At 31.7% G+C, this 27,334-nt stretch overlaps 1 protein-coding gene across 1 annotated transcript in view; it reads left to right on the forward strand.

Moving 5' to 3' along the window:
* Positions 1-27,334, forward strand: part of STXBP5L (syntaxin binding protein 5 like) — a 285,098-nt gene that overhangs the window by 157,233 nt on the left and 100,531 nt on the right. Inside the window, 5 exon segments of the mRNA XM_032480092.1 lie at positions 2,242-2,314; positions 5,662-5,809; positions 6,721-6,788; positions 23,348-23,388; positions 26,991-27,208. Coding sequence (XP_032335983.1) covers positions 2,242-2,314; positions 5,662-5,809; positions 6,721-6,788; positions 23,348-23,388; positions 26,991-27,208 — 548 coding nt within the window.

Consider the following 27,334-nt stretch of genomic DNA (forward strand, 5'->3'; position numbering starts at 1 on the left):
AAGAACACAAATGCCTAATCCTCTTATCTCAGGGGGCATTCCCTGAGTAACTAATCAACTATACTCAGAATTTGTTAGTTTCACATCTAGATTTAATTGAATCTGGTCTTCTACAAGTGTCATAAATAATGCATTTCTCTTCAAAGAAGTAGTCGTTATGATAGAGCTTTTCACCTTGTTGGAGACTAGGGTTGAAAGGCTGAGCCTGCTCAAAAATAACCAATCTAATAAAGAAAGTAATACTATTGACATCTATTGAGTACCAACTATAAGCCAGGTTCTGCATTAAACATCTTTATATACATCTAATCTTCATAACAGTCTAATAAGGTAGTTATTTTGCCATTTCAATGGGTAAAGAAAATGAAAATCAAAGAATTTAGCTAATTAAGACCAAATTATTAATAAATAATAGACACAAATTGAACCTAATGCTGACTCCAAAGGAAATCTTATTACTTAGTGGTTATCACAGTTCACAAGTGCTTCTACAAAGGTGAAACTTTTGCTACCAGTTTTTATTATTTGAAAAGAAACAATAATCTAAAACAGGTATAACTACCTAAAATAATAATTTTTATGATTTTTACTTATTCATGCCAATGTCTCAGCTTTTTTATGTTTGTAGCAACTGCCTCCCAGCCAATGAGTTTCCTAAAGAGCGGTGAGAAAACAAAGAGGAAACTAGTATTATACGGAACCCCAGTGTTCTTCAAACTGAGAAACAGAATAAACAAAAAAAAAACCCTGGGAGTATTGAAATAACCTTGAAAAACCTTAAAACAGCTCTAAGAGATAAGGGGAAAGGGGAGAAAGGCCTCAGTTTGAGTAAAGTTCAAGTAACAAATAGTGTAAGGATTGTATACTAACGTGTAGATATGCACCCAAACAAGGGCAGCCTCCTCAGTTTGGGGGGTTTGTGTTTGTGTTTGTTTTTTGTTTTTAATTTTTTTATCATAGCCTGTGACTTACATAAAAATAAATATGAATAGGTTCTACAGCTTCTCATGACTGGGAGTGCTGTGAAGGCAATCTATTTCAGTTTCCTATCCAAGACTTGAATACTCTTGAATACAAAATTCCTGCCAAGTGATTATTGAGTTTAGGATTGGATACCTCTTAAACTAGCCAGTAGAAACTGCTGCTATAATGAAAATAGCATGGGTTAAATTTTCAGCTCTATAACTTACTAGCTTTGTAAACTTGTGCCGATCTCATAACCTCTTTGGACCTCAGTTTTCTCTATGAAATGGAAAAATGATAGTACCTGCTCTAGCTACTGAGAATCAAATACCATGTATGTAAAATGCTTTTGTAAATACTTTTTCCTTAAATTGAGCAAACACTGTAACTGTGGCTTTCCTTTGTTAGTCTTTTATTATAGATAGAAACAATGTCTTCCCTGAGCACTATAACTAAATTAGCACTTCCCCACCAACCACAAGTACATTTCTTATACTATTACCTTTGTTAATTTTTTTTACAGTTTACATTAGTTTCTGAGTTAATCTTACTTATTTACTTGTTCCTTGTTTTTATATCCCTAGAATATAGACCGAGAATAAAGATCTTGTCTATCTTATTCCCTGTTTAGCCTTTGTTCTTAGTTTCTGCACCATATTGAAGGAAGAAAGTAGGGCTGGAGAAAGGGAGAAAGGGAGAGTTGAATTTTAAGAACTTGAAAATGTTAGGCTATCCTGACTCTGCTTTTTTGAGATATATACTCTTGGGCACATAGTAGGCAGTCTGAGTACCGGTTAAATCACATTGAATTGAAAGTAAATTTTTTAGTATAAGTGTTGCACTCATAGGGAGGTGACTATGTGTCATAGCTGAGAGAAGCAGAACTATTTCCTTAGTATATCTCCTTGTAGTCATGAAATCAAATCTGAAATGGAAGTTATGGAAGACTAAGATAAATGTGAGATGGAGGTGACAGACCCTCTCTTTTCAAATAATCTACTATTATCACTACCTCACGATTATTGAGATATATTTAACTCTGTGCTATGCAACTTCTCATTTTGTCCTTGTTCTCTATAATGGTCTTAAACAGTGAGTTTGAGAAACACAACATATATTTTTTAAAAGTGGTCTTTGTTACTCCTTACTTTGGCTCATATTTTGATCTTCTCAAGTCATTTAAATAACATTTGTACAGGAGATAAAGGAAATGCCAGTTTGGTGATTTTATAAAATATGAAATCTGAAAATGTTTCCCTTTTTCCTTCCTACTTATAGAATTTCAAGAACCCTATGCCGTTGCAGTACTTCTGGAGAAAGATCTCATTGTAGTTGATCTGACACAAAGCAAGTAAGTTATCCATGTTCAGAGTAACACTATGTTTAAACTCTATTTATTGCAGTTAAAACATAGTAGGACATCATAGATAATTGGCATTATAATTCTTTTTTTTGAGATTTTTAAAAAATTTTATTTTTTATTGAAGTGTAGTTGATTTACAATGTTAGTTTCAGGTATATAGCAAAGGCAATTCAGTTATACATATACACATATATTGTCAGATTAATTTCCATTATAGCTTATTACAAGACATCAAATATAGTTCCCTGTGCTATACAGTAGGTCCTTGTTGTTTACCTATTTTATATATAGTAGTGTGTGTCTGTTAATCCCAAACTCCTAATTTATCCCTCCCCACTAGCATTAGAATTCTTTAGTTGGGAAATATTCTTTATGTGGAATATTGTTTTGGTAGAATTACAGAAGTGTAATTTGGCTCAATAATGAAAACTAAACTAAGAGAGGTTAGGGGACACTGAGAGAATTGTAAGATATTTTAAAGGCAACATCTAAAGTTTAAAAAGATTCATTTGGAAATCCAGAACACATAAAATGGATCACCTTTCTACTATTTCCGTAAGCAAAAATAATTGTTATGAAAACTTGTAGAATGTACTATCTGGCCATCTCCTAACTATTGACTAAAGGAAAATGGCACATAATAAAAGTATTATTGGACTACCGCAGCAGACAATATAGAAGAGCAGGATCTTGAGGGCAGAAAAGATGGAGGACGTCTTTTACTTTCTTTCCTTTTTTATTATGTTGTTGGCAGTGGAAACAAATAGAAAATATTGTTGTTAGAGTAGTGCTCTCTACTAGTTTACATGGACTATAAAGGTAGACTTTAAATTGATGAACATTGTCTTCCTGCTACACATTTTCATTATCAATGGTGATAGGCATGAAACTCTTTTTCCCTTATCCTATGCTCTACACCCAGTAATCTTTTTTTAGCCCTGTATATTTTTAGAGCTTTTGTACATTTGCTGTTTTCTGCATGGAATAATCTTCCCTCCCTTTTTCTCCTTATTAACATCTGTAAGAATCACAACTCACTTATTTCCTCATTTAAAAAAAAACTTTTATTATCTATATAATTTGGTCAAATATCCTATTAAGTGCTACCTTAACTCCATGTTCCTCTCCTTCATTGACACATGAAATTTTCCATTTGTTATTGTTTTAAAGATTATCTCCCTACTTGACTGTAGGCCTCATGAAAGAGGAGCTTTGTCACCACAAAAAGTAGGTTCTCAATAAAGTTTTGTTGGGTGAAGTACAGTCTGAACTTTACTTTCCATGTAGTTTGTGAATGTAAGAGCCAAAGTTGGTCTTTGTGATAATTTACAGCATGTAATATTTCAATATTTGAAAAGGGAATAGTGTTGGGGCCATAATATCACCATAACTGAATTCTGCCTGACTGCTCTATTTATCGCCAGCAAACTTGATTAAATTTTATGTACATGTGGATTTATGCCTCTTCCTCTAATTTCTAATATAGGTTTTATTAAAATGAACTCTTCTAATTTCATTGATACTACATTCTCCCTTCTGTGTCATATTTTTTGGTTCCTCATACCTTGTCTAATTGTCTAACATCCTCCAAGTCCTACTATATTTTAATACTCAAGTTCTTCAGTATACACATTTATTCTTTTTAAACTTTTTTATTGTGTTAATATATATGTAACATAAAAGCTACTATTTTGATACATTAATTCTTATGCTTTTTATTACTTTATATATAAGTATGTGAATTGACATTTTGTTTGCAGTTTTTATCTAACTTTTTGCCTTCTTCAGCACCATTTTTAAAATTATGTGACATTCCCATTTCATTGCCTATTACAAATTTAATGTCAAAAACTGAATATGTTTTCCCTTCAAATAGTTACCTTTTAGCCATGTTTCATGTTAACAATTAAATAGAAGCTTTGTATTTCCTTACTTCTTTTCTATTTAATCCTCTACATGGAAGCAAGCATTAGGGCTTACAGACTTTTCCTCTTCTTGGTTTCTTGGATTTTTATCTTTGTTTACATTTATACAAAAATCAGTTTACACTTCTACATATAAATTCCCATAATACATTTTTAGTTATTATTTCTTTCTTAAATACCTTTTTTGTACTCTTTGCCGATATAATAAAATAATTTTCCCCAAACATTTTCACAATATTGTTCACCTTCTCAGGAGTCTATCATTGTAAACTCTTGCTATTATCAAATCCCAGGTTATAGATTTGATCTTTAAGGTGATGCATTTATTTTTCTTCTAATTCTTCAATCTCAGAAATGTTACTTTCTAATCTGAAACAGGGAATCTGTGATTCATCCAGTTTAACCTACTTGCTGTATAATAAACATAACTTTCTTCTTTCCACATAATTTTGCTCTCAATACTATTCTTATCTGGGAAACCATTTCAGATTGGAGGGAAGAGAGCCCCTGTCAACACATGCACACACAAAAACAGACACCTCATACTCTCTCTGGAGTTTGAATTAAGTTTCTAATTTAGCTCCTATAACATGGGGGAAATTATTTTGAATATCCCTATGTCCCCCCTGCCGAAAGCATGTTGTATCAGAAGTAACATGATCACACAGATCTAGAATAGATGCAGCATAGACTAATACTCAGTTCCCTCCGCTAGAGTGCCTGGTACCTCTAATATATAAGAAATGCAGAATATATTGTGGTTCAAAGAATTCTTAATTTGGTTCTATACTGATACCCCTTTTTGAAATGATAGTAGGCTTAAGAATATGAAATTTACTACACCCATAAGTCTGCATTCTCTATGTTCTCTAGTTTACATAGGAAATAATATTAAACATCCATAATCACATACCTACATAGCACACACATCTTTCAATTACTCCTTATAAAAGAACAAAACCAAAATGTTTGCCTACATATTACCTTCCTTGGGAAACGTAAAATTTACTAAGACATTTTAATACTTAGAAGTATATTATATAAATATTTAGATAAAATTGTACATAAATAAAGTACCTAGATGATACATTTTAATAAATTGACTTGCTGCATGTTTTCAGTTTAATGTAATTTAATCTACCCGTAGTAACAAAGTGATATCAGTGTGGAATTTTGGAATTATGGAAAGAAAATGAATTTGTTCAACTAAAATTCTACAAGTATTCATATTACATTTTGTAGACAAATTTTTTTAAAGAATTCTTGTTCATGTGATCATTGTTTTATAAGGCTTAAAAATAATTCAGTGAAATGTATAATTAATATTTAGGAGATTTTAGGGTTTGTTTTATAAAAGTTATTTCATTTTTATATATTACAAAATGACACTAATGTATTATCTTTCTATAGCTTTCCAATCTTTGAAAATCCATATCCCATGGACATTCATGAATCACCAGTTACATGTACAGCATACTTTGCTGATTGCCCACCAGATTTAATTCTAGTGCTCTACTCTATAGGAGTCAAGCATAAAAAACAAGGATACAGTAATAAGGTAAGAGCAACAATTAGAAATGTTACCTTGTATTCATATTTATATCATATGATCATGGTTTTTCTGCTATTTTATTTTCTGACTTTCCATAGAAGACTTGAGCTAAATTCTTTTGAAGTCATAAGCTGACATCTGTAAAACACACAATTTCTGAAGTTCTAATTCCTAAATTCTACATAGCTTTAAGTCTACAAGAATATGTTTCTTATATAATAAGTATATAATTATAGACTAAGATATACTTACCTATCATGTATATTTATATACTAAGTATATATTTAAGCTAACATATGTTTGAATCATAAGATGTTACTTTAAATTATTTTAGATGAAGAAGAGTGTTTTAGGAAATTCAAAAGTCAACTCTCTAGTTAATTCTTATCAATCAGTGGTTAATAATACATAATTATCAAAAGTCATTTGATAACCTTTTAGAATTCCATTTTGTTATTTTTAACTACAGGATTCAAATATTTGCAATTGTAAAAGACCTCTCCCTCCCCATTACAGTTTCTATTATTTGCACAGGACTGTTGGGATGGGCAATTCCAGGGGCACAATTTACATAGTTTTGTGTTAAATGGCACCACAATAGTTTGATAGTACATAGACTATGTGGAAGATGTAGCAATACTGTATTTGTATGAGTAAAGACACTTCTTTGCATTTTTATAAGAATGATAATATTTGTTAAAATCTATAATTTTAAAGGATATAGAATTGCGTATTAGGAATTGCTTGTTCGATAAAAGAATTAAAAGATAGCTACATGCTTATTTCTTTATTACTTAACAGCTATTTCTTTTTAAGTGAAACTTTTACCATTACTCAAAAATTTTTTATTTTAAATTTCTAAGTTATTTAAATTAAAAAAATTAAACCTATAAATTGTTCTTCGATGATCTGTTTAGGAGTGGCCAATCAGTGGAGGAACCTGGAACCTTGGAACACAAACATATCCAGAAATTATCATTACTGGGTAAGTGGGATGTGATTTGTGAGTTTATCAATTTATCAACAAAAATATTTCACTGAATTTTCACACTTTCCCATAATTGTGCTCTAGGAATGCTGACAGTTTAAATAAAAATATAAGACATAACTTCTATCCAAAGGTTATAACCTTTATAGAAGATACAATCAAACTATTGAAAACATAGACATATAACAGAAATTAAAAAGTGTAGATTATAAGAGCAGAAGAAAGTCAAAGAAAGAAAAATCAAGAGAGATTAGTCAAGGAAGAATTCCTATAGAAGTAATAAATTGTTAACCTTAGAAAGGCCCTACCAATGGCTCTTGATTCTGTCCAAATCTAGGAATCAGTGCTCTATATCCCCATCAGGTGGTTATTTGAAGTGTGCTTCAAAACTTATAGCACCAGAAAAGTTACTTCCAATAGCAACCCAGTTCATGCTCTAATGTTAGGAATGAAAATAGAAACATAGCAACAGCTAAAAATGAGATTTAAAAGATAGTAAGGGGTTTTGCTTATCGGATATGGAAAAGATGTACTTTTCCCTATTCTTTCCACTAAGTACAACTGAAAACCCTGTATATCATATACTAAACAAACACATTATGACTGGAAAAAATGGAGAGAATTCAGACTGGCTAGGGCCCCAAAGACCTAAGGAATGATGATGAGTTTCCTGGGTTTTCTTTTTGCTTCATATATACCAGAATTGGAGTTGAAGAAGCTAGCAACCTGGAACTGGCAACAGGCACAAGCCTAAAAAGCCCAACAAAAGCTGGCTTTCTCTAGGAAAAAGATGAGGAAAGATTATTTTCCAAGACAGAAAATAATCTTTCTACTTTAGCTAACCACCAAAGAAAAGAACTGTGGCCCGACCCCAACCCACTTCATCAAAGGTTGAGTGAGGAGCCTGGACTTTTATCCTCATCAAGCCATAGCAAAGTGCCTCAACTCACCCACGAGGGGAGTCGGTCTCTGGCACTAAGCAAAGGCTGAGTAGGGAGCTAGGACTTTTAACCCTACTGGGTGGTAATGAAACTCATTACCTATGGTGACAGAAATCATGTGAGGAGCCAGAATTCCCCCACTGCCCAGCACTAATGAGGAACCGCACATCCTCCCTATTTTGTGTCAATGGAAGTCCAGTGAGGAAGGAAGGAGGAAAAAGAACAGGGCTGAAAAATTCATAAGAGAATAATTACTGAAAACTTCCCAAATTTGGCAAAAGGCATGAACCTAGATATTGCAGAAGCTAAGTGAACCACAACACATTCACAACAAGAAACATCATACTCAAACTTCTGAATATTAAACACTAAGGAAAAAAATTATGAAAATAGCAAAAGAGAAATGATACCTTACCAAGGGGTAAAACCAGCTGGAATGATGGCAGATATCTCATTGGGAACCATGGTGGCCAGAAGGAAACCTGAATTTTTTTCAAGTGCTGAAAGAAAAGAACTGACAAGCTAGAATCCTATACCCAGCAAGAATATCAAAAATTAAGCAGAAATTAATACATTCTCAGATGAAGGAAACTAAGAATTTGTCAACATCAGACCTACCCTAAAAGAGTGGGTAAAGGAAGCTCTCTGAACTGAAAGCAAATGATAAAAGAAAGAACCTCGGAATATCAGGAAGAACACAGTAAGCTAAAATATGGGTAAATACAGTAGGCTTTCTTTCTCTTGAGTTTTTAAAATTAGATTTGATGATTGAAGGAAATTTTAGTTATATCATCTGATGTGGTTCTACATATGTATAAAGGAAATATTTAAGGCAATTATAAATGGGAGAGGGTAAACTGATATAAAGGAAGATAAGATTTTTTTACTTCCCTCAAAATAATACTATGATAACACCAGTAGACTGAGACAAGTTTTGAATATACAGTGCAATACTTAAAGCAATCCTGTATTTAAAAAAAAAAACTGATGCCAAGAGATACACTCAAAAACATTATTGACACATAAACATGGATGTACTGAAATAATTTAATTAACCCATAATTGGCAAAAAAAATAAGTGACAAAAAATGGAAAAAGTGTCCAAAAAAGAGGGAAAAAGGACAGGCTTAATGTAATCATTGAAATGTTAAGGCTTAAATGTAAATAGTCTAAATGCACCAATTGGCAGAGTGGATTAAAATTATGACCCAACTGTATGCCATCAACAGTACACTCACTTCAAATATAACAGTATAGTCAGGTTAAGAAAAAAAAAGACAGGAAAATGTAATAGAATCAATGGAGAGTGACATCAGCAAGACGTCAGAATAAGTAGCCCCAGACCTTGTTCTCCCACAGACACACTAATGTAACAACAATATATGATCCAAACAACGTTATGAAAACTCCATAAACCAGTTAGGAAATCATAGTACCTCAGGGAAGCTGAAAGCCAAGAATAGCCATACTGAAATGGGTAAAAACAGCCATTTCAACTCTGTCAGCTCCTCCCCCAAATTGGCACAACTCATATTCAGGGGGAATCTTCTCTCATGAGAAACTAGTTTTTATCTCACCTGAGTCAGAGTACTGGTGGGAACTAGATGCCTGGGGGCTGCAGAGAACAAGAGAGCTCAATGGCTTTTTGAACTGACAAGAAACTTGCAGTACTATAGACATACAATAGAATGAGCAAGAAAATGTAAGCTCATGAAAAAGAGAACCAGCAAATCTCTCTTATTGGGAAATTACACATACAATCCCTGAGAAGGTGCATCCCCATTGAAGGTTTGAGAAGCCCCTAGGATTTCTGCTTAAGGTCTTCCCCTGTGTAAAGCTAGTTCATAGCAGGTGGCTGTATTTTCAAATGCTAAATTCACAACAAAAAATAATGAGGCACACAAAGAAACAGGCAAGTGTGGCCCAATCAAAGGAATAAGATAAACCTCTAGAAACTGACCCTAAAGAATTGGATATCTGTGAATTACCTGACAAACAATTCAAAATAGTTAACTTAAAAAAGCTTAATGTATAACAAGAGAACACAGACTGTTCAATGTATAAGAGACACAGACAGTTATACTAAATCTGGAAAATGATGCATGAATGAAATGAGAATATCTACAAAGACATAGAAACTATTAACAAGAATCAGAAATAAATTATTAAGCAGAAGAATAAGATTTTACTAGTAGGGATCAGCAGTAGACAAGAACCAGCAAACTTGAAGATAGGTAATATGAAATTACCAAGATAGAGGAATAAAATAAAAAAGGATGAAAAAGAGAGAAGAATGCCCAAAGTACTTATGGGATACCATCAAGCATACCAACATAGGCATTATGGAAGTGCCAAAAAAAGAGAGAGAGTAGGGCAGAAAACTTATTTGAAGAAATGTTTGCTGAAACCTTCTCAAATCTGAGGAAGTAAATGGACATTCATATCCATTGGATATGTATCAGAATACTTCAGTGAGGATGAACCCAAAGAGGCTCACACTGAGACATATTATAATCAAATTGTCAAAGACAAGGAAACAATCTTGAAAGCAGCAACAGAAAAGCTACTTGTTACATAAGATTATCATTGGATTTCTCAGCAGAAACATTACAGGCTAGAAGAGAAGTAGGATAATATATTTAAAGTACATAAAGAAAAAAAAAAGCCAGCCATGAATACTATACCTGGAAAACTATACTTCAAAAATGAAGGAAAAATAAAGATCTTCCAAGATAAACAAAAACTGAGACCATTTATTACAACTACATCTGCCTCACAAGAATTGCTAAAGGGAGTCCTTTGAGTTGAAACAAATGAATACTAGAAACAAATGACAACAAATTACAACAAATGAAACAAATGACAAGAAAATGAAAGCATATGAAAATATAAAGCTCTCTGATAAAAGTAAATACATAGACAAAAACAGAATCCTGTAACAGTATAGTGCTGGTGCATGAAATACTTTAAATTCAGATGTAGAATTGAAAAGATAAAGGCTATAACTTAACTGTGTTAATGGTTATAAAATATTAAAAGATATAATTTACAACAGCAGCAACATAAGATAAAGGGGGAGATAAAGGAGTAGGATTTTTGTATGTAATTGAAGTTGTTATCACTTTAAAGTAGATTGGTATAACTGTTTTATATATTACACATTTTAACTACAAAGAAAATACCTATAGAATATGAACAAAAGAAAGTAAGAAAGAAATCAAAGCATTTCACTACAAAAAAAGTCAATGAAACAACAAGGCATCAAGAGAGGGAAAAAGGAACAAAATAAATAAAAGGTAGGAAACAGTTCTTAAATGGCAATGGTAAGTCCTTATATATCAGTAATTTCTTTAAATATAAATGAATTACACTCCCAAATCAAAATACATAGAGTGGAAGAATGGATCCACTATATGCTGTCTACATGAGACTCACTTTAGATATAAGGATGTATGTAGCCTGAAAATGAAAGGATAGATAAAGATATTCCATGCAGATGCTAACCAAAAAGAGATCTGGGGTGACCATACTTATACAAAATAGACTTTAAGCCAAAAACTGTCATAAGAGACAAAGAAGGACATTATATAATGATAAAAGTCAATTCACCAGAAAGAAATTTTAAATACATATGCACCTAACAACAGAGCCATCAAATATATAAATCAGACGTTGACAGAATCAAAGGGAGAAATAGGCAGTAAAGCAAAAATAGTAGGAGCTTCAAATACCTCACTTTTAATGAATAGATCTAATAAACAAAATCACACAGAGAGAAGTTCAATAAGGAAACAGGATTCAAACAACACTATAGAACTATTAGACCTAACAGACATATACAGAACACTCTACCCAACAACAACATAATACACATTCTTCTCAAGTACACGTGAAACATTCTCCAGGATAAATCACATGTTAGGCCATAAAACAAGTCTTAAAATTTTTAAGGAGATTGAAATTGTAGCAAGCATCTTTTACAACCATGTTGAAATGAAACTAGGAATGAATAGCAAAAGGAAGACTGGAAAATCCACAAATCTGTGGAAATTAGGCAGTACCCTTTTGAACAACCAGTGGATTAAAGAAGAAATCACAAGGAAGTTGGAAAGTATCTTGAGACAAATGATAATGAAAATACAACATACCAAACTTAGGGGATGTAACACAAACACTACTAAGAAGTTTACAAGTAAAACTCTAAGAAGTTTATAGTAGTAAATGTCAACAATAAAAGAAGGATCTCAAATCAATACCTCAAGGGATTAGAAAAAGAAGAAAAAACTAAACCCAAAGTTAGCAGGAGGAAAGAAATAACAGAGCTTAGAACAGAAATAAAACAGAATAGAAAAATATTAAAAAGTTTTTTTTAAAGATCAACAAAATTGACAAACTCTTAGCTAGACTAAGAAAAAAAGAACTCAACAAGTATCAGAAATGAAAGAGGAGACATTACAATTGATGCTACAGAAATAAATGTTCATAAGAGACTACTCTGAACAATTATATGCCAAGAAACTGGATAACTTGAAATAAATGGATAAACCTACTTAGACTGAATCATGAAGAAATAAAAAATATCTGAACAGACCTATAGTCAGTAAAAAGATTTAACAAATAATTTAAAAACTCCCAAAAAAGATAAGCCCAAGAGTAGAGGACTTCACTGAAGAATTCTACCTAACATTTAAAGAATTAACCTTAATTCTTTTTAAACTATTCCCAAAAATTGAGTGAACAATTCCAGATTCTTTCTATGAGACCAGCATTATTCTAATGCCACAATCAGACAAAGATACTACCAGAAAAAATTACAGAGCAATATCCCCAATGACTATCATTGCAAAAATCTTCAACAAAATACTGGTAAACCAAATTCTACTATACATTAAAAGGATAATACATTATGACCAAGTGAGTTGCATCCTTAGAATATAAGGATGGTCAACATATGAAAATCAATCAGTGTGATAAACCACATTAACAGAATGAAGGACAAAAGCCACATGAGCATCTCAGATGGTACAGAAAAAGCTTTTGGCAAATTCAGTATTTTTTTCATGATAACATTCAACAAGCTAGTAATAGAAGGAAATTACTACAACATAATAAAGTGTCATATATGAAAAGCACAGAGCTGACATAATACTCAATGGTGAAAAGCTGAAAGTTTCCCTTCTAAGATAAGAAACAAAAGATGGATGCCCACTCTCACAACTTATATTCAGCATAATACTGGAAGACCTAGCTAGAGAAATAAGCAAAAATAAATAAATAAATAAAAGACATCCAAATCAGAATAGAAGAATTAAAATTATCTCTGTAGATGACATGATCTTGTATGTAGAAAAGTCATAAGTTTCCACACAAACACAAAAGTTAGAACTAATGAGAAATTCAGCAAATTTGCAGGATATAAAAATGAACATACAAAGTCAGTTCTATTTCTGTTCACTAACAATGAACAATCTGAAAGGAAATTAATAAAACAATCCTGTTTACAATAGCATCAAAAGGAATAAAATATTTAGGAATAAACATAATCAAGGAAGCAAACCTCTTTAATGATGAAAACTATAAAACACTGTTAAAGAAATTAAGGAAAACACAAATAAATGGAAAGATATCACATGTTCATGGATCAGAAAACTTAATATTAAAATGTCCATACTACCTAAAGCAATCTACAGACTCAATGCAAATCCTTATCAAAATCTCAATGAAATTTTTGGCAGAAGAAGAAAAAAAAATCTTAAAATTAATACAGGATCTCAAAGGACTTCAAATATTCAAAATAATCCTGGGAAAGAAAGATAGAGCTAGATCCCTCACAATTCCTGATTTCAAAACATGATACAAAGCTAATCAAGACATATTAAAAAGTAACCAAAATGGTATGGTACTGGCATAAAGACAGAGATAAAGACCAATGGAACAGAGTAAATAAGTTGTCATAAATAAATTGTCACTGATATAGTCAAAATTTTCATAAAGGTACCAAGTCTATACAATGGGGAAAGGATAGCCTCTTCAACAACTAATGCTGGGAACATAGTATTTGCACATATAAAATAATGAAATAGGACCCTTACCTTATACCATGTACAAAATCAACTGAAAATGGAAAGACCTAAATGTATGACCTAAAACTATAAAACTCAACAGTTTAAGGATCAATTTTGTATTATCTATGATAACCACTAAAATAATAGTATAAGAATGTAATACTCAAAAACTAGTAAAATAGAATATTTTAATGTAATTAATCCTTAAAAGGACAGAAAGGGTAAAGAAAGACAGAATAGATTAGATGAATAGAATATAACTGCGAGGTTGGTAGATTTAAATACATATGTATCAGTAATTACAGTAAGTATAATTTGACTGAATTCTCCAATGATAAGGCAATGACTGTCAGTAGAGATAGAAAAATAAAACCAAACTCTATGCTGCTTTGAAAGTAAATATATGAAAAATTGTAACATGTAAACAATTTAAAATTTTGATATAGCTCTAATTACATCAGTAAAGTAGTTTTCAATTGTTGCATTAAAAATCACCACAAACTTAGCAACTTAAAACCCGTTTATTAACTCACAGCTCTATAGGTCAGGCACTGGATGGTTGAGATGCTCAATGTACCACAAAACTGAAATCAAACAGTCAGCCAGGCTGAGTTGTCATCTGGAGGCTCTGAGGGAAAATCTGCTTTCAAATTCATTCTTTTTGATGGAAGAATTTAGTTCCTTGTGGTTGTAGGACTGAGCTGCCAATTTCCTTATTAGTTTTTAGGTGGGCCATCTTAGCTACCACAGGCTGCCTACATTCCATGCCATGTAACCCCTTCTTCCTTGAAGCCAGTAATAATGCATCAAGTACTGCTCATGCTTCAAATTTCAAATGTTTTTCCTCTTTGACCTCTAGATCTATATTTATAGGTTTCATAGGATCAGGTCAAGTTCACCCGAATTGTACCCCTTTCTTAAAATCAACATAATGTAACAATTGTGTGAGTGATATATTCTCTATTATATTCACAGTCCCAAAGAATATACAGGATTATCCCACGAGGCGGGAATCCTGGGGAAATTCTGCCTACCACAGTAAACTTTAAAGCAAGAAGCATTATCAAAGGCAAAAAGAACTATTTCAAAATAATGAAAGGATGAATCCATAAGGATTTTGAGTTCAGTACTTCAAAATATATAAAAAGATAAGACAGTTCTGCAATAACTGGGAGAAAATATTACAAACCTCTCTCTGTAACAGATTTAAAATCAGAGGAAAACAATTCTTAACAATAAAGAAAGTTTTGAATAGCAGGATTAATAAGTCTGACTTAACTGACATATTTAGAACTCTACAACTCAAGAATTTCCATTCTTTTTAAGTGCACATGGGACACACAAAATTGGCCACATGAAGGACCATAATATAAGTACCAGTAAATATCAAAGGATTGTAATCATATTATATAAGATGTTCTCTGACCACAGGGGAATTAAATTAGAAACCAATGACAAAAATATGTAAAGAAAATTTACAATTTTTCAAAATTAAGTAATCTATTCCCACTAACTTAGTGCTTAATGAAGAAATCACAATAGAAAAATTTTAAATATCACAAACAGAAAGATAGTGAAAATATAATGTATCATAAAATGTGGATACATCTAAATCTATGTTTAGAGGTAAACTTATACCCATGTTATATGCTTATATAAATTAATATAAACTCTGACCCATGTATGTTAATAAGAAGACTCACACTTAATGATCTTATTATATATCTTAAGAAGTTAAAAATAGCAAGGTTATTCCCAAAAAAGTAAAAAAGAAAATAATAATGCTAAAACAAAATTTAGTGAAATAGAAAGTGTACAATAGCAAAGATTGATAAAACTAAAGTTGGTTTATGGAAATAAATATTAAAGCTGCTGAAGGTGTGCAGGATTGTCAAGAAAGTAGAAGAAACACACCGGAACAATCACAGATATGTGGAAATTTAACAACACACTTTTAATCAATGGACCAAATAAGAAATCACAAGGGAAATTAGAAAATATTTTGAGATTAGTAAAAATAAAAATAAAATTAATGGTAAGGAGATAGAGGGAAAACAGCACTCAGAGGAAAATTTGTATCTGTAATTATCTACATTTAAGGAAGAAGAAATTTCAATAACCTATCTTTACACCTTAAGGAACTAGAAAAAAAACAAATGCTAACAGATGTAAACAGTAGCAAAAATTTGAGCAGAGATAAACCAGAGGATAGAAAAACAATAAAGGAACTCAGTGATACCAAAAATTGGTTCTTTGAAAAAATCAATAGAATTGACAAACCTTTAGTTAGAGTCACTCAGGAAAAAGGAAAGAAGACTCAATTATTAAAATCAGAATGAGAAATGAATGGAATACTATCAATCTTACAAAAGTAAAAAGGATTATAAGAGAATACTGTGAACAGTTGTATGCCAACAAAGTAAATAACCTAAATGAAATATAAAAATTCAGAGATGTAAGTGAACTATCAAAACTGACTCAAGAAGAAATAGATAATCCAAACAGACATAACAAGTGAGGAGATTAAATCAGTAATTAAAACCTTTCATCAAAGAAAAGGTTTGGCTCTTTCTTTGGACCAGTTGGCTTCGTGATGAATTCTATCAATCATTTAAAAAAGTAACAACAAATGCTTTTCAACTTTTCCATAAAATGGAGGGGGGAATGTCCTAACTAATTCTCTGAGACATTATCCTAATACAAAACTAGAGAAAGATATTGTATGAAAAGACAATTGCAACAGTATCCCTTATAAATATAGATTCAAGTATATTAACCAAAATACAGCAAACTGAATCTAGTAACATATAAAAAAGATTATAAACCATGGTCAAGTGGGGTTTATGGTAGGAATACAAGAGTGTTTCAACATATAAAAATCAATTTAATACCCACAAAAAACACATAGTCATCTCATGAATAAAAAAGCATTTGATAAAATTGAACACCTCTTTCCTGATTTAAAACCACAACAACAGCAACATTCAGAAAACTAGGAGCAGAATGGAACTACCTTAACTTGAAGGGCGTTTTGCTAAACTCATAGTAACGTCATATTCAATGGTAAAAGACTAAAAGCTTTCCCTATGAGATCAGGAACAAGACAGGAATTTCTGCTTTTGCTACTTTTGTTTCATATTGAACTGGAAATTCTAGCTAGAGGAGTGAGGCAAGAAAAATAAATGAAAGGCATCCACAATAGAAAGGAAGAAGTAAAACTATCTCTATTTGCAGATAACATGATTTCATATATATATATATATATATATATATATATGTGTGTGTGTGTGTGTGTGTGTGTTTCTGTATACTAACAATAAACAATCTGCAAAGGAAATAAAGCAGTTTTATTAGCATCAAAAAATAAAATACTTATAAATAAATTTAACCAGAGAGATGAAAGGCTAGAAAGTACAAAACTTTGCTAAAAGAAATTAAATAATACACAAATAAATGGAATCATCTCATGCTTATAAATTGGAAGACTTAGTATTGTTAAAATGACAATTTCTCAAAGTGGTGTACAGATTCACTACAATTTCTGTCAAAATCCCAAGGACCTTTTTGCAGAAATGAAGAAAGTTTCTCGTGGATTAGAAAAAATACTAAGATATTTTGTGAAGCCAAAGTAAGATCAGATAAAGTAAGGCATACAAAGAAATAAGAAAATATGGCCTATTCAAAGGGAATAAACCAATGGAAAATATCTCAGAACAAGACCAAATGGCACATCTACTAGACAAAAGCTTTAAAACAGCTGTCTTAAAGATGCTTAAGAGCTAAAGGAAGATATGGAGAAAGTCAAGAAAAAGATGTATGAACAAAATGGAAATAATCAAAAACAGAAAACTGAAAAATAAGCCAAAAAGAAATTCTGTAGCTAAAATGTACAGTAACTGAAATGCATAATTCACTGCAGAAATCCAAAGGCAGATATGAACAGGCAGAAGAAAGAATCAATGAACTTGAAGACAGGATAATAGAAAGTATTGAGTCTAAGGAACAGAAAGAAAAAGAAGAGTGGTAAACAGAATGTAAGGGACTTCTGGATGCCATCAAACAAACTAAAATATGCATTGTGGCAGTTCCAAAAGAAGGAGAGAGAGAGAGAAGGGGGCTGAGAGATTATCTGAAGAAATAAAGCCCCAAACTTCCTGAGTTTAATAAGACATGAATCCAAGAAGTTCAATGAATCCCAAGTATAATGAACTCAAAGATATACACACTGAGATTTACTACAATAAAATTGTCAAAAGGCAAAGCAAAACAGAGAATCATGAAAGCAGCAGGAGAGGAGTGACTCATCACATGCAAGGAATCAATAATATTACCAGAATATTTCTCTTTAGAAACTTTAGAAGCCAGAAGGCAATAGGCTGATATATTCAAAGAGCTAAAAGAAAAACTGTCAACTAATAACCTTATATCCAGCAAAACTGTGCTTCAAAGTTAGGGAGAAATTAAGACATTCCTAGATAAACAAAAGCTGAGGGAATGCATTGCCACTGGTCCTCCTCTGCAAAAATGCTGCAGGTTGAAATGAAAGTATACTAGACAGTAATTTAAAGCCATATGAAGAAATTAATATCTCAGGAAAAAAATTCTGATAAAGTGGACTTTCTGGACAAAACATTCCAAGATAAAGTAGATCACTATCATATTAAAAGTTTCAGTTTTCTGCACAGCAAAGGAAACCATAAGCAAAACAAAATGACAACCTATGGAATGAGAGAAAATAGTTGCAAAAGATGAAACTGACAAGGGCTTGATTTCCAGAATATATAAACAGCTCATATGACCTAATAAGAAAAAAACAATGGGCAGAAGACCTAAACAAGCAATTCTCCAGTGAAGAAATACAAATGATCAGTGGGCACATGAAAAAATGCTCAGTATCACTAATTATCAGGGAAATGCAAATCAAAACTACAATGAGGTATCACCTCACACCAGTCAGAATGGCCATCATTCAAAAGTCCACAAATGATAAATGCTGGAGAGGGTGTGGAGAATCCAGTTTGGTGTAGCCATTATGGAAAACAGGGAGATTCCTCAAAAGACTGAAAATGGACTTACCATATGACCCAGAAGTCCCACTCCTATGTGTATATCCAGAGGGAACCCTTATTCAAAAAGACCTGTACCTCAACATTCATAGCAGCATTATTTACAGTAGCCAAGACATGAAAACAACCTAAATGTCCATCAACAGATGACTGGATAAAGAAGTGTGGTATAGTTATACAATGGAATACTACTCAGCCATAAAAATGATAAAATAATGCATTTGTAGCAACATGGATGGCCCTGGAGAATGTCATTCTAAGCGAAGTGAGCCAGAAAGAGAAAGAAAAATACCATATGACATCACTCATATGTGGAATCTAAAAAAAAAAAAAAAAGACAAATGAACTTACATATAAAACAGAAACTGACTAATAGACATAGAATATATGCTTTTGGTTGCCAGGGGGGAGAGGGGTGGGAAGGAATAAACTGGCAGCTTGAGACTGGTATGTGTAAAATTGATAAACAAGTTTCTACTGTATAGCACAGGGAAATACATTCAATATCGTGTAATATCTCATGGTGGAAAAGGATAAGAAAATGAATATATGTATATTCATGTATGACTGAAGAATTGTCCTGTACACCAGAAATTGACACAACATTGTAAACTGACGATACGTCAATAAAAAAAGTTTCAGTTTTCAAAGAAGATGTAAAAAATTAAATTTGTGTGTATTCAGTAATATGACCTCAAAATTTATAAAGCAAAAATTGAGACAAAAAATTGACAAAAATTGTAGTTAGACATCTCACTGATAACAAAAAAATCAGTAAGAACATAGAATATTTGGAGAATATGATAAACTTGATCTATATATTTGAAAAACATTGCCATAAATAAATGAAAAGGCAAGAAATAAATTGGGATATTTGTAACATACATAACCACTGAAATTTTGTTTCCAGAATGTCTAAATGATTTCAAATCAGTAAGAAAAAGTCAATCAACCCCATTGAAAAATAGCCAAAAATACTTAAATAGACATTTCATAGGAGAGAAAACTTGTATGGCTTGACCTCATTAATAATTTAAAATATTAGTAACTAGGAAAATGCAGAGTAAAACCATAATGAGATACCATTTTACATTCAAAACAAATTGGCAGAAAATTTAGAAGTTTGTCAGTTACAAGTATTGAAAAGAATGCAGCTCAATTATAATTCTGTATCACAAATGAGAGTATAAAAATGTAAATTTCTAAAGTTTGGCATTATCTTGTAAATTTAAACAGTTTCATATCCTAAGACCCACCAATTTCCCTCTTATTACATAAATAGCAAAAGATTTATACAAGATACTTTATAGCTGCATTCTTTGTAAGAGCAAAAAAAAAAAAAAAAAAAAAGACACAGACAGAATCCAGTTGCCCAATCATTGAATAAGATATATATTGTGGTATAATCGCAGTACAGACTACTATATATTATACAGATCTGTGAAAATGAGTAACATACAGCTGCAAACAACAATTAATTTTATAAATCTAATAATAAATGAAAAAGCAAGTTCTTCAAATTTATATACATTATACCACTATTATAGATTTTTAAAAATCAGAAGTAAGCAATTGTTGTTTATACACATAATGTGATAATATTATATATTATATGATAAATATATAATATATATATATTAAAGAAAAACAAGAGCTGATGAAAATTTAGAATACTGGTTAGTTCTGGGGACAAAGAAGGCAGGGTGATGGAATCAGGAAGAGAACTGTATATATATTCCACACAATGGTATATTATTCATCCATAAAGAGAATGAAATCTTGCCTTTTGTGACAATATGGATAGACCTTAAGGGCATTATGCTAAGTGAAACAAGTCAGACAGAGAAAGACAAACACTACAAGATTTCAATTATATGTGAAATCTGAAAGAAAAAAAAAAAAAAAGCTCATATATACAAATAACAGATTGGTGGTTTCCAGAGGCAGAGGGCGGGGGTTTGATGAAATGTGTGAAGGGAGTCAAAATGTAAAAACTTACAGTTTTAAGTCAGGGGGATATAATGTGTAAAGGATAGTGATTATAGTTGATAAGACTGTATTGCATATTTGAAAGTTGCTAAAAGAGTAAATCTTTAAACGACTCATCACAGAAAAAAAGTCTGTTAATTACATATGGTGATGGATATTAACAAGATTTATTATGGTGGTCATTTCACAATATATACAAATCATTATGTTGTATACCTGAAGCTAATATAATGTATGACAATTATACCTCTATAAAATAAAAAAGAATGAGAACATACATAGATGCACATTATTAGTAATGTTAGTTCTTTGGTTGTGTGTTTGGTTCATAGAATTTCAATATAATTATATTCTATATGTTAAATCTATATTACATATACTGTTCTTTGCATACCAAATAAAAAATAAAATAGAATTAAAGGTTATTAGACTCTCAGATCATCATCCTGCTGAATTTTTTAATAATAAAGCTTTTTTGTGATAAGAGAATAATTAAAGTAGATAAACATACAGAGCATCCATAGAAGCTTTATTTATAATAACCAAAAACTAGTAACAACCCAAATGTCTATCAACTGGGAAGTAGGTAAACAAGATAGGATATATTCATATAATAGAATACTATTCAGCAATAAAAAGGAACCATTACTGATACATGCAACACAAGGATTGTCCTCAAAACCATTATGCTAAATGAAAGATATGAACACAAGAATAAATATTGTAAAGGTGTCACTTATATGAAAATTGTAAGAAAACAAAAGAAATCTATACAGGCAGAAAGATACCAGTGGTTACCTACCAGTGATGGGTAAGATATTGGCGTGAGGTAACTTTTGGGGATGATAGAAATTTTCTAAAACTGGATTATGGTGTCAGTGGGACAAGCTTTAGAATGAGACTGAAAGTTAGGTAGTTTGAGTCCTCTGACTTTTATTCTTTAAAATTGCTTTGATACTCCAGTTCCTTTACCTTTCCATATAAATTTCAGAATCAGTTTGTTGATTTCTGTTAAAAATGGCATATTTCAATTGAGAATACATTGAATCTATACATTATTTAGGGAGAACTGACATCTAGTAAGTTTTACAATTTAAGAAAAAAGAAAAGAATAAATTATATCTCTCCATTTACTTATGTATTCTCTATTTCTTTGATCAGCAGCTTATATTTTTCAGCATACAGATCTAACAAATTGCGTTAGGTTATATATAAGCATTTTATGTTTTTTGGTGCTATTGTAAATGGTACTGTTTTATAATTCCAATTTCCAAATGTCCATTGGTATTATATAGAAATACATTTGTACATTGACTTAGTGTCTTACAAACATGCTTAACTTATGTATGAGTTCTAATATACTTTTTGTAGATTCTTTGGGATTTTCTACATAGCCAATCATGTGATCTGCAAATAGAATTTTATTTCTTTCTTTTCAATCTTTATTCCTTTTTTTCTTCCCTTGTTGCAGTATAACTACTAACTGACCTTCAATATAATGTTGAATAAGAATGGTGAAAGTGAACATTTTTGCTTTGTTCTTGTTCTTAGGGTGAAAATATTCCATCTCTTCCACCATTATGTATGTTAAACACCATCTACAGGTTGTTCCTAGATGCTCTTCATCAGGTTGAAGAAGTTTCCTCCGTTTTTAATTTATTGAGAGATTTTTTCCATGAAAAGATGATGAATTTTGTCAGATGATTTTTTTGCATTTATTGCGATGATCACATTGTTCTTCAGTCTGACAGTGTGATGAATTACAGTGTGGTTATCATTTTTTTAAATGTTTAACTGATCTTGCATTCCTGGAATAAACCCCAGTTAGTCATGATGTATTGTTCTTTCTGTATATTTTTTGATTTGCTAATATTTTGTTGACAGTTTTTACACCTATGCTCAAGGGATATTAGTCTGCTATTTTCTTTTCTTGCAATGTTTTTTTCCTGGTTTTGGTGCCCGTATAAACCTGATGTGATAAAACATGTTGGGAAGTATTCTATCCTCTTTATTTGTAGATGATTTCTTATAGAATTGTCATTACGTTATTACCAAATAATGATACAACTCTAGATAGGTTTAAGGATTTGTTTTTTATATTTTGAAGCTCAACTTTAATTTCACAATGATATTCACTTCAAAATTATTTTAATGTAATCTAAATTAACTTGGGTCTCTTTTTTATTGAGTGTAAACAATTTTATATAACAACATACTGTTTAATCTTCACAGGTCAGTTTTCATTGTTCTCTATTACACATAAAATATTCTTACAATAAAATCTAAGTAATTATTGTCTTTTTAAAATTTAGATTTTGTGTATTGCTTAAAAAATAAACCATTGTTTTAGGCTTAGAAATGTTTTGGCATACATTAATTTTCGGAGTGGTATTTTTAAATCAAATTTTAATAGTAATGCAAGTTTTTATACATTTAGAATAATTATTTTTTTACTTTACCATACTTTAATTAATGCTACTTTATTTCTCATCTAGTCATGCAGATGGATCGATTAAGTTTTGGGATGCTTCTGCAAGTAAGTTTTAAGTTTATCCTTCTAGTACAGAATACACTTGGTTAATACTTACTCATAGCCATTCACCATGTTTTAGTTTGGACAATTAACATTTTAGATAAATATTTAGCATACACATATGGCTGTGTTACAAAAAATGCATTTCCTATATTATTAAATCAGTTTAAAAAATTAGTTCTACAGTATTTTTCTTCTATGATATAAATAGATAGGACTGAAATCACTCTTTATCAGCAACCTATTGTATTTACAAGAGGTAATGTACGTTGGAAAAAGTACCAAAACATGTCAGATTAATTTTGCTCAAGGAATTTCCTTCATCTCCTTGCTTTGTGGTTTTGGAAAAGTGCTTTTATCCCACTTCTTTACATTTCTTTGCCACTTGTCTACCAAGTCCATGAGAATCAAAAGAAATAATTTGATAAATGTAAAATTTCTTTTGAAATCTTGAGAATTACATAATTAAAGGTCTAAAGGTACTCTGCTCAACACTGAAGGGCATGCAAAGATATTTTAAACTTGATTATACCATACATACCCTTAAGAAAACTTACCAGGTAAACAATATGGTAAGAACTCTCAATGTAATATAACCCAAATTCTATTTGTTATCAAAAATGGGAGATTTATTTGAACCAGGTAGATCCAGGAAGGGCATTTCGATGCAGTAAAATTTAATGTAAGTTTTGAAAGATAAGGTTTTAATAGCCTGGACTAGGAGGAGAAGAATAAGTGAGCAATATCTCCAGGTTTCTGAGGATGAGTAACCAGCAAGTTGGAAATAAGGATATGGGAGAATTCTAGAGGTTTGAATTTTGTTGTAACACCAGGAAATCCAAGTAAAATGTCTAACAGGTAGGGAGAACAGTCAAGAATGGAAACTAGTGGTGAAGCAGCATACAAGTGATACCTGAAGCTATAGAAGTGAACTGAGAAAGACTATGATAAATATAAAAGTAGAAGGAAGAAGGTTGAATAGTAATGATACTCTTAATCTGCAGCTAGAGTCCTTTAGTAGTGGAGCAAACTTTCATCAGCAAGAGAAAATGATTAAAATATTTAAAGCCATGAATTCTGAGGCCCCTTTCTGGCCTCACATAATACGAAACAATTGCTCAGGAGAAAATTCCAAACGACAACAGGTTTTATTTTGATGAACCTTTTCATGTAAACCTGAGTTTGTTCCATGAACACAGTTAATTGCATAGTGACATCTTTGCTCATTTCCCATCACCTCAAAGTCACTTCTTAGCTTCTAAAATGTGAGAAGGCAATTTAACACTCTAATGACTGAAGTGCATACCATCCTTAAGTATGCACAATAATATTTTAAGTTAATTTTTAAATAAAATATTATTTTTCACATTCAAATCATATATGGCAAAGGTTTGTAGAATATTTAATGTTTTTATTGTAATCAACTATAAGGGCATACCTCCAAATCAATAGATGCCATTAGAGAAGTATAACTTAGTTTGCCAATTTTGTGAGATAGTTTACAGTACAGGAAATGAGGTTATACTGAATTTGAGTAGTTGAGTTTATGTTAATATGTGTACAATTGGCCCTTGAACACACGAGGGTCAGAGGCATTAATCCTCTGCATAGTCGATCTGACCATTATTTATAGTCGGAGCATAATTTATAGTTGGCTCTCCCTATGTGCTGTTCCTTGGTATCTGAGGATTCAGTCAACCTTGGATTGTGTAGTACTGTAGTATGTACTACTGAAAATAATCTGAGCGTAAGTGGACCCATATATTTCAAACCAATATTGTTCAAGGGTCAACTGTATTCACTTTCAATTGCTGAGTAATAGATTACCACAATTTAGCAGTTTAAAACAGTACACATATATTATCTCACAGTTTCTGTGTGTTATGAATCTGGTCTAAGTTAGCTGGATTCTTTGCTCAGGATCTCTTTAAGACTGCAATCAAGGTGTTAGCTAGGGCTGCAGCTTTATCTGGGGCCCAGAGCTCTCTTCCAAGTTCATGTGGTTGTTGGCAGAATTCATTTTCTTGCAACTTTAAAACTCATGATGACTTGTTTCTTCAAGGCCAGCAAGGGAGTGTCTCTCTAACTTCAGGGAGGGCCCCAGTCCCTCTTTTAAAGGACTTACCTTATTTTGTTGGGCCTATTAAGAATAATCTCTATTAATTAACTCAAAATCAAATAATTAGGGACCTTAATTATGTCTGCAATATTCTTTAATGTTTCCATGTTACATCAGACTTACAGAAAAATTGCAAAAACATACTATGCAGTGTTGTATAGCTTTCAGCCAGATTCCCCAAATGTCAATGTATACATTTGTTCCCTTCACCTGTCTTCCTACTTGTGTACCTGTGCTTACTCGTGCTCTGTCTCTCTCTGCCCCCAACTCTACCCCTCCCTCCTGTCCTTCTCCTCACCCTCTTACTCTTTCTCTCCCCTCAGTATTCACACATACACATATATATGTAAATATATACATATACAGCTTTTTATAACCATTCGAATATAAGTTGCAAACATGAATCTCCTCTAACAGTACATACCCCCTAAAAACTGCAGTGTGTATTTCCTACAAATAGGGCATTCTTTTACATAATCAAGTTATAGTTATCAAAGTCAGGAGTAATAATATTAATACAATACTATTACATAACTTTCAGATCTTACTCAGTTTTAGCCAATTTTTCCAATAATATCTTTTATAATAAAAGAAACTCCAGGACCATTTATTGGAGTTAGTTATATCTTTTGAATTTTCTTTAATCTGGAATGGCTGCTGAGTCGTTATTTAATGAAATTGACATTTTTAGGAGTTCAGGCCAGTTTTTGTAGACTCACCTTCAATTTGAGTTTGATTAATGTTTCTCATGATTAGGTTCAGATTATGCACTTTTGGAGGAACTCCCAGATTTTTCGAACTTCTTAAGGATTCTCTGTAGAATAAGAGCTTTTATATAGTTATCATTATGATCTAAAATGGAAATAATATTCCCCTAAGTAATGATTCCTGAAAACATTTTACAAAACCAGACTTAAAAAATTATAACTGACCATTTCCTAACACAGAGCCACTCGGAAAAGATTCTTTATAAAATAATTAGATCATTGGACTCCCAGTATTGCTAAATGGTAAATACAAATGTTTCTCATCTGAAGGGGTGTCTAAAAATGTGTTGAGAAGAGTAAACCTTCAAAGAATAGCATCAGCCTCTCATCTACCAAAAGAGAAAATTGTGAAAAAGTATTGAGAGTTCCTCCCTTGGGAGAGAAGTAGGTTTAGTACTTCCATTATAAACTTTCTGAGCCCCAGTGTTTTTATCAATAAACAAGGATAAAAATACTTTATGGAACTTTTCTGAGACAGTGCATAAAAGGACCTACATGTTCCTTGTTATATAGTATATGTTGAATAAATGTATGTTTTTTCCCTATAATCTTCTGTACTGATATGAGAGCGTGACATGGAATGATTACTTGTTAGAATGTAATTTATTTTATTTACTTGGGTTTTACTTTTGTGATTTAACAAATACATTGAAAAGGCTTCAACAACATCTAAGAATTAAGTTCAAATTAGAAGATAACTATGTTTCAATATCTTATAGTAACTCTGCAGATGCTGTACAAGCTAAAAACTTCAAAAGTGTTTGAAAAACAGAAGGTAGGAGAAGGAAAACAGACATGTGAAATTGTAGAGGAAGATCCATATGCCATTCAGATGATTTACTGGTGTCCAGAGAGCAGAATATTCTGTGTATCAGGAGTCTCTGCATATGTCATAATTTATAAATTCAGCAGACATGAAATTACAACAGAAATAGTGGTAAGTCACCTAAAATTTAACTTTCACAGATTTATTTAAAAAAGCAATTGTCATAGATTTTGACTAATGCTTGATATGGTTTTAAGCCATCAAGACTATAGTATGTGGCCAGTAATCCAATTCATA

Source organism: Camelus ferus, chromosome 1 (genome assembly GCF_009834535.1).
Source record: "Camelus ferus isolate YT-003-E chromosome 1, BCGSAC_Cfer_1.0, whole genome shotgun sequence".
NCBI lineage: Eukaryota > Metazoa > Chordata > Mammalia > Artiodactyla > Camelidae > Camelus > Camelus ferus.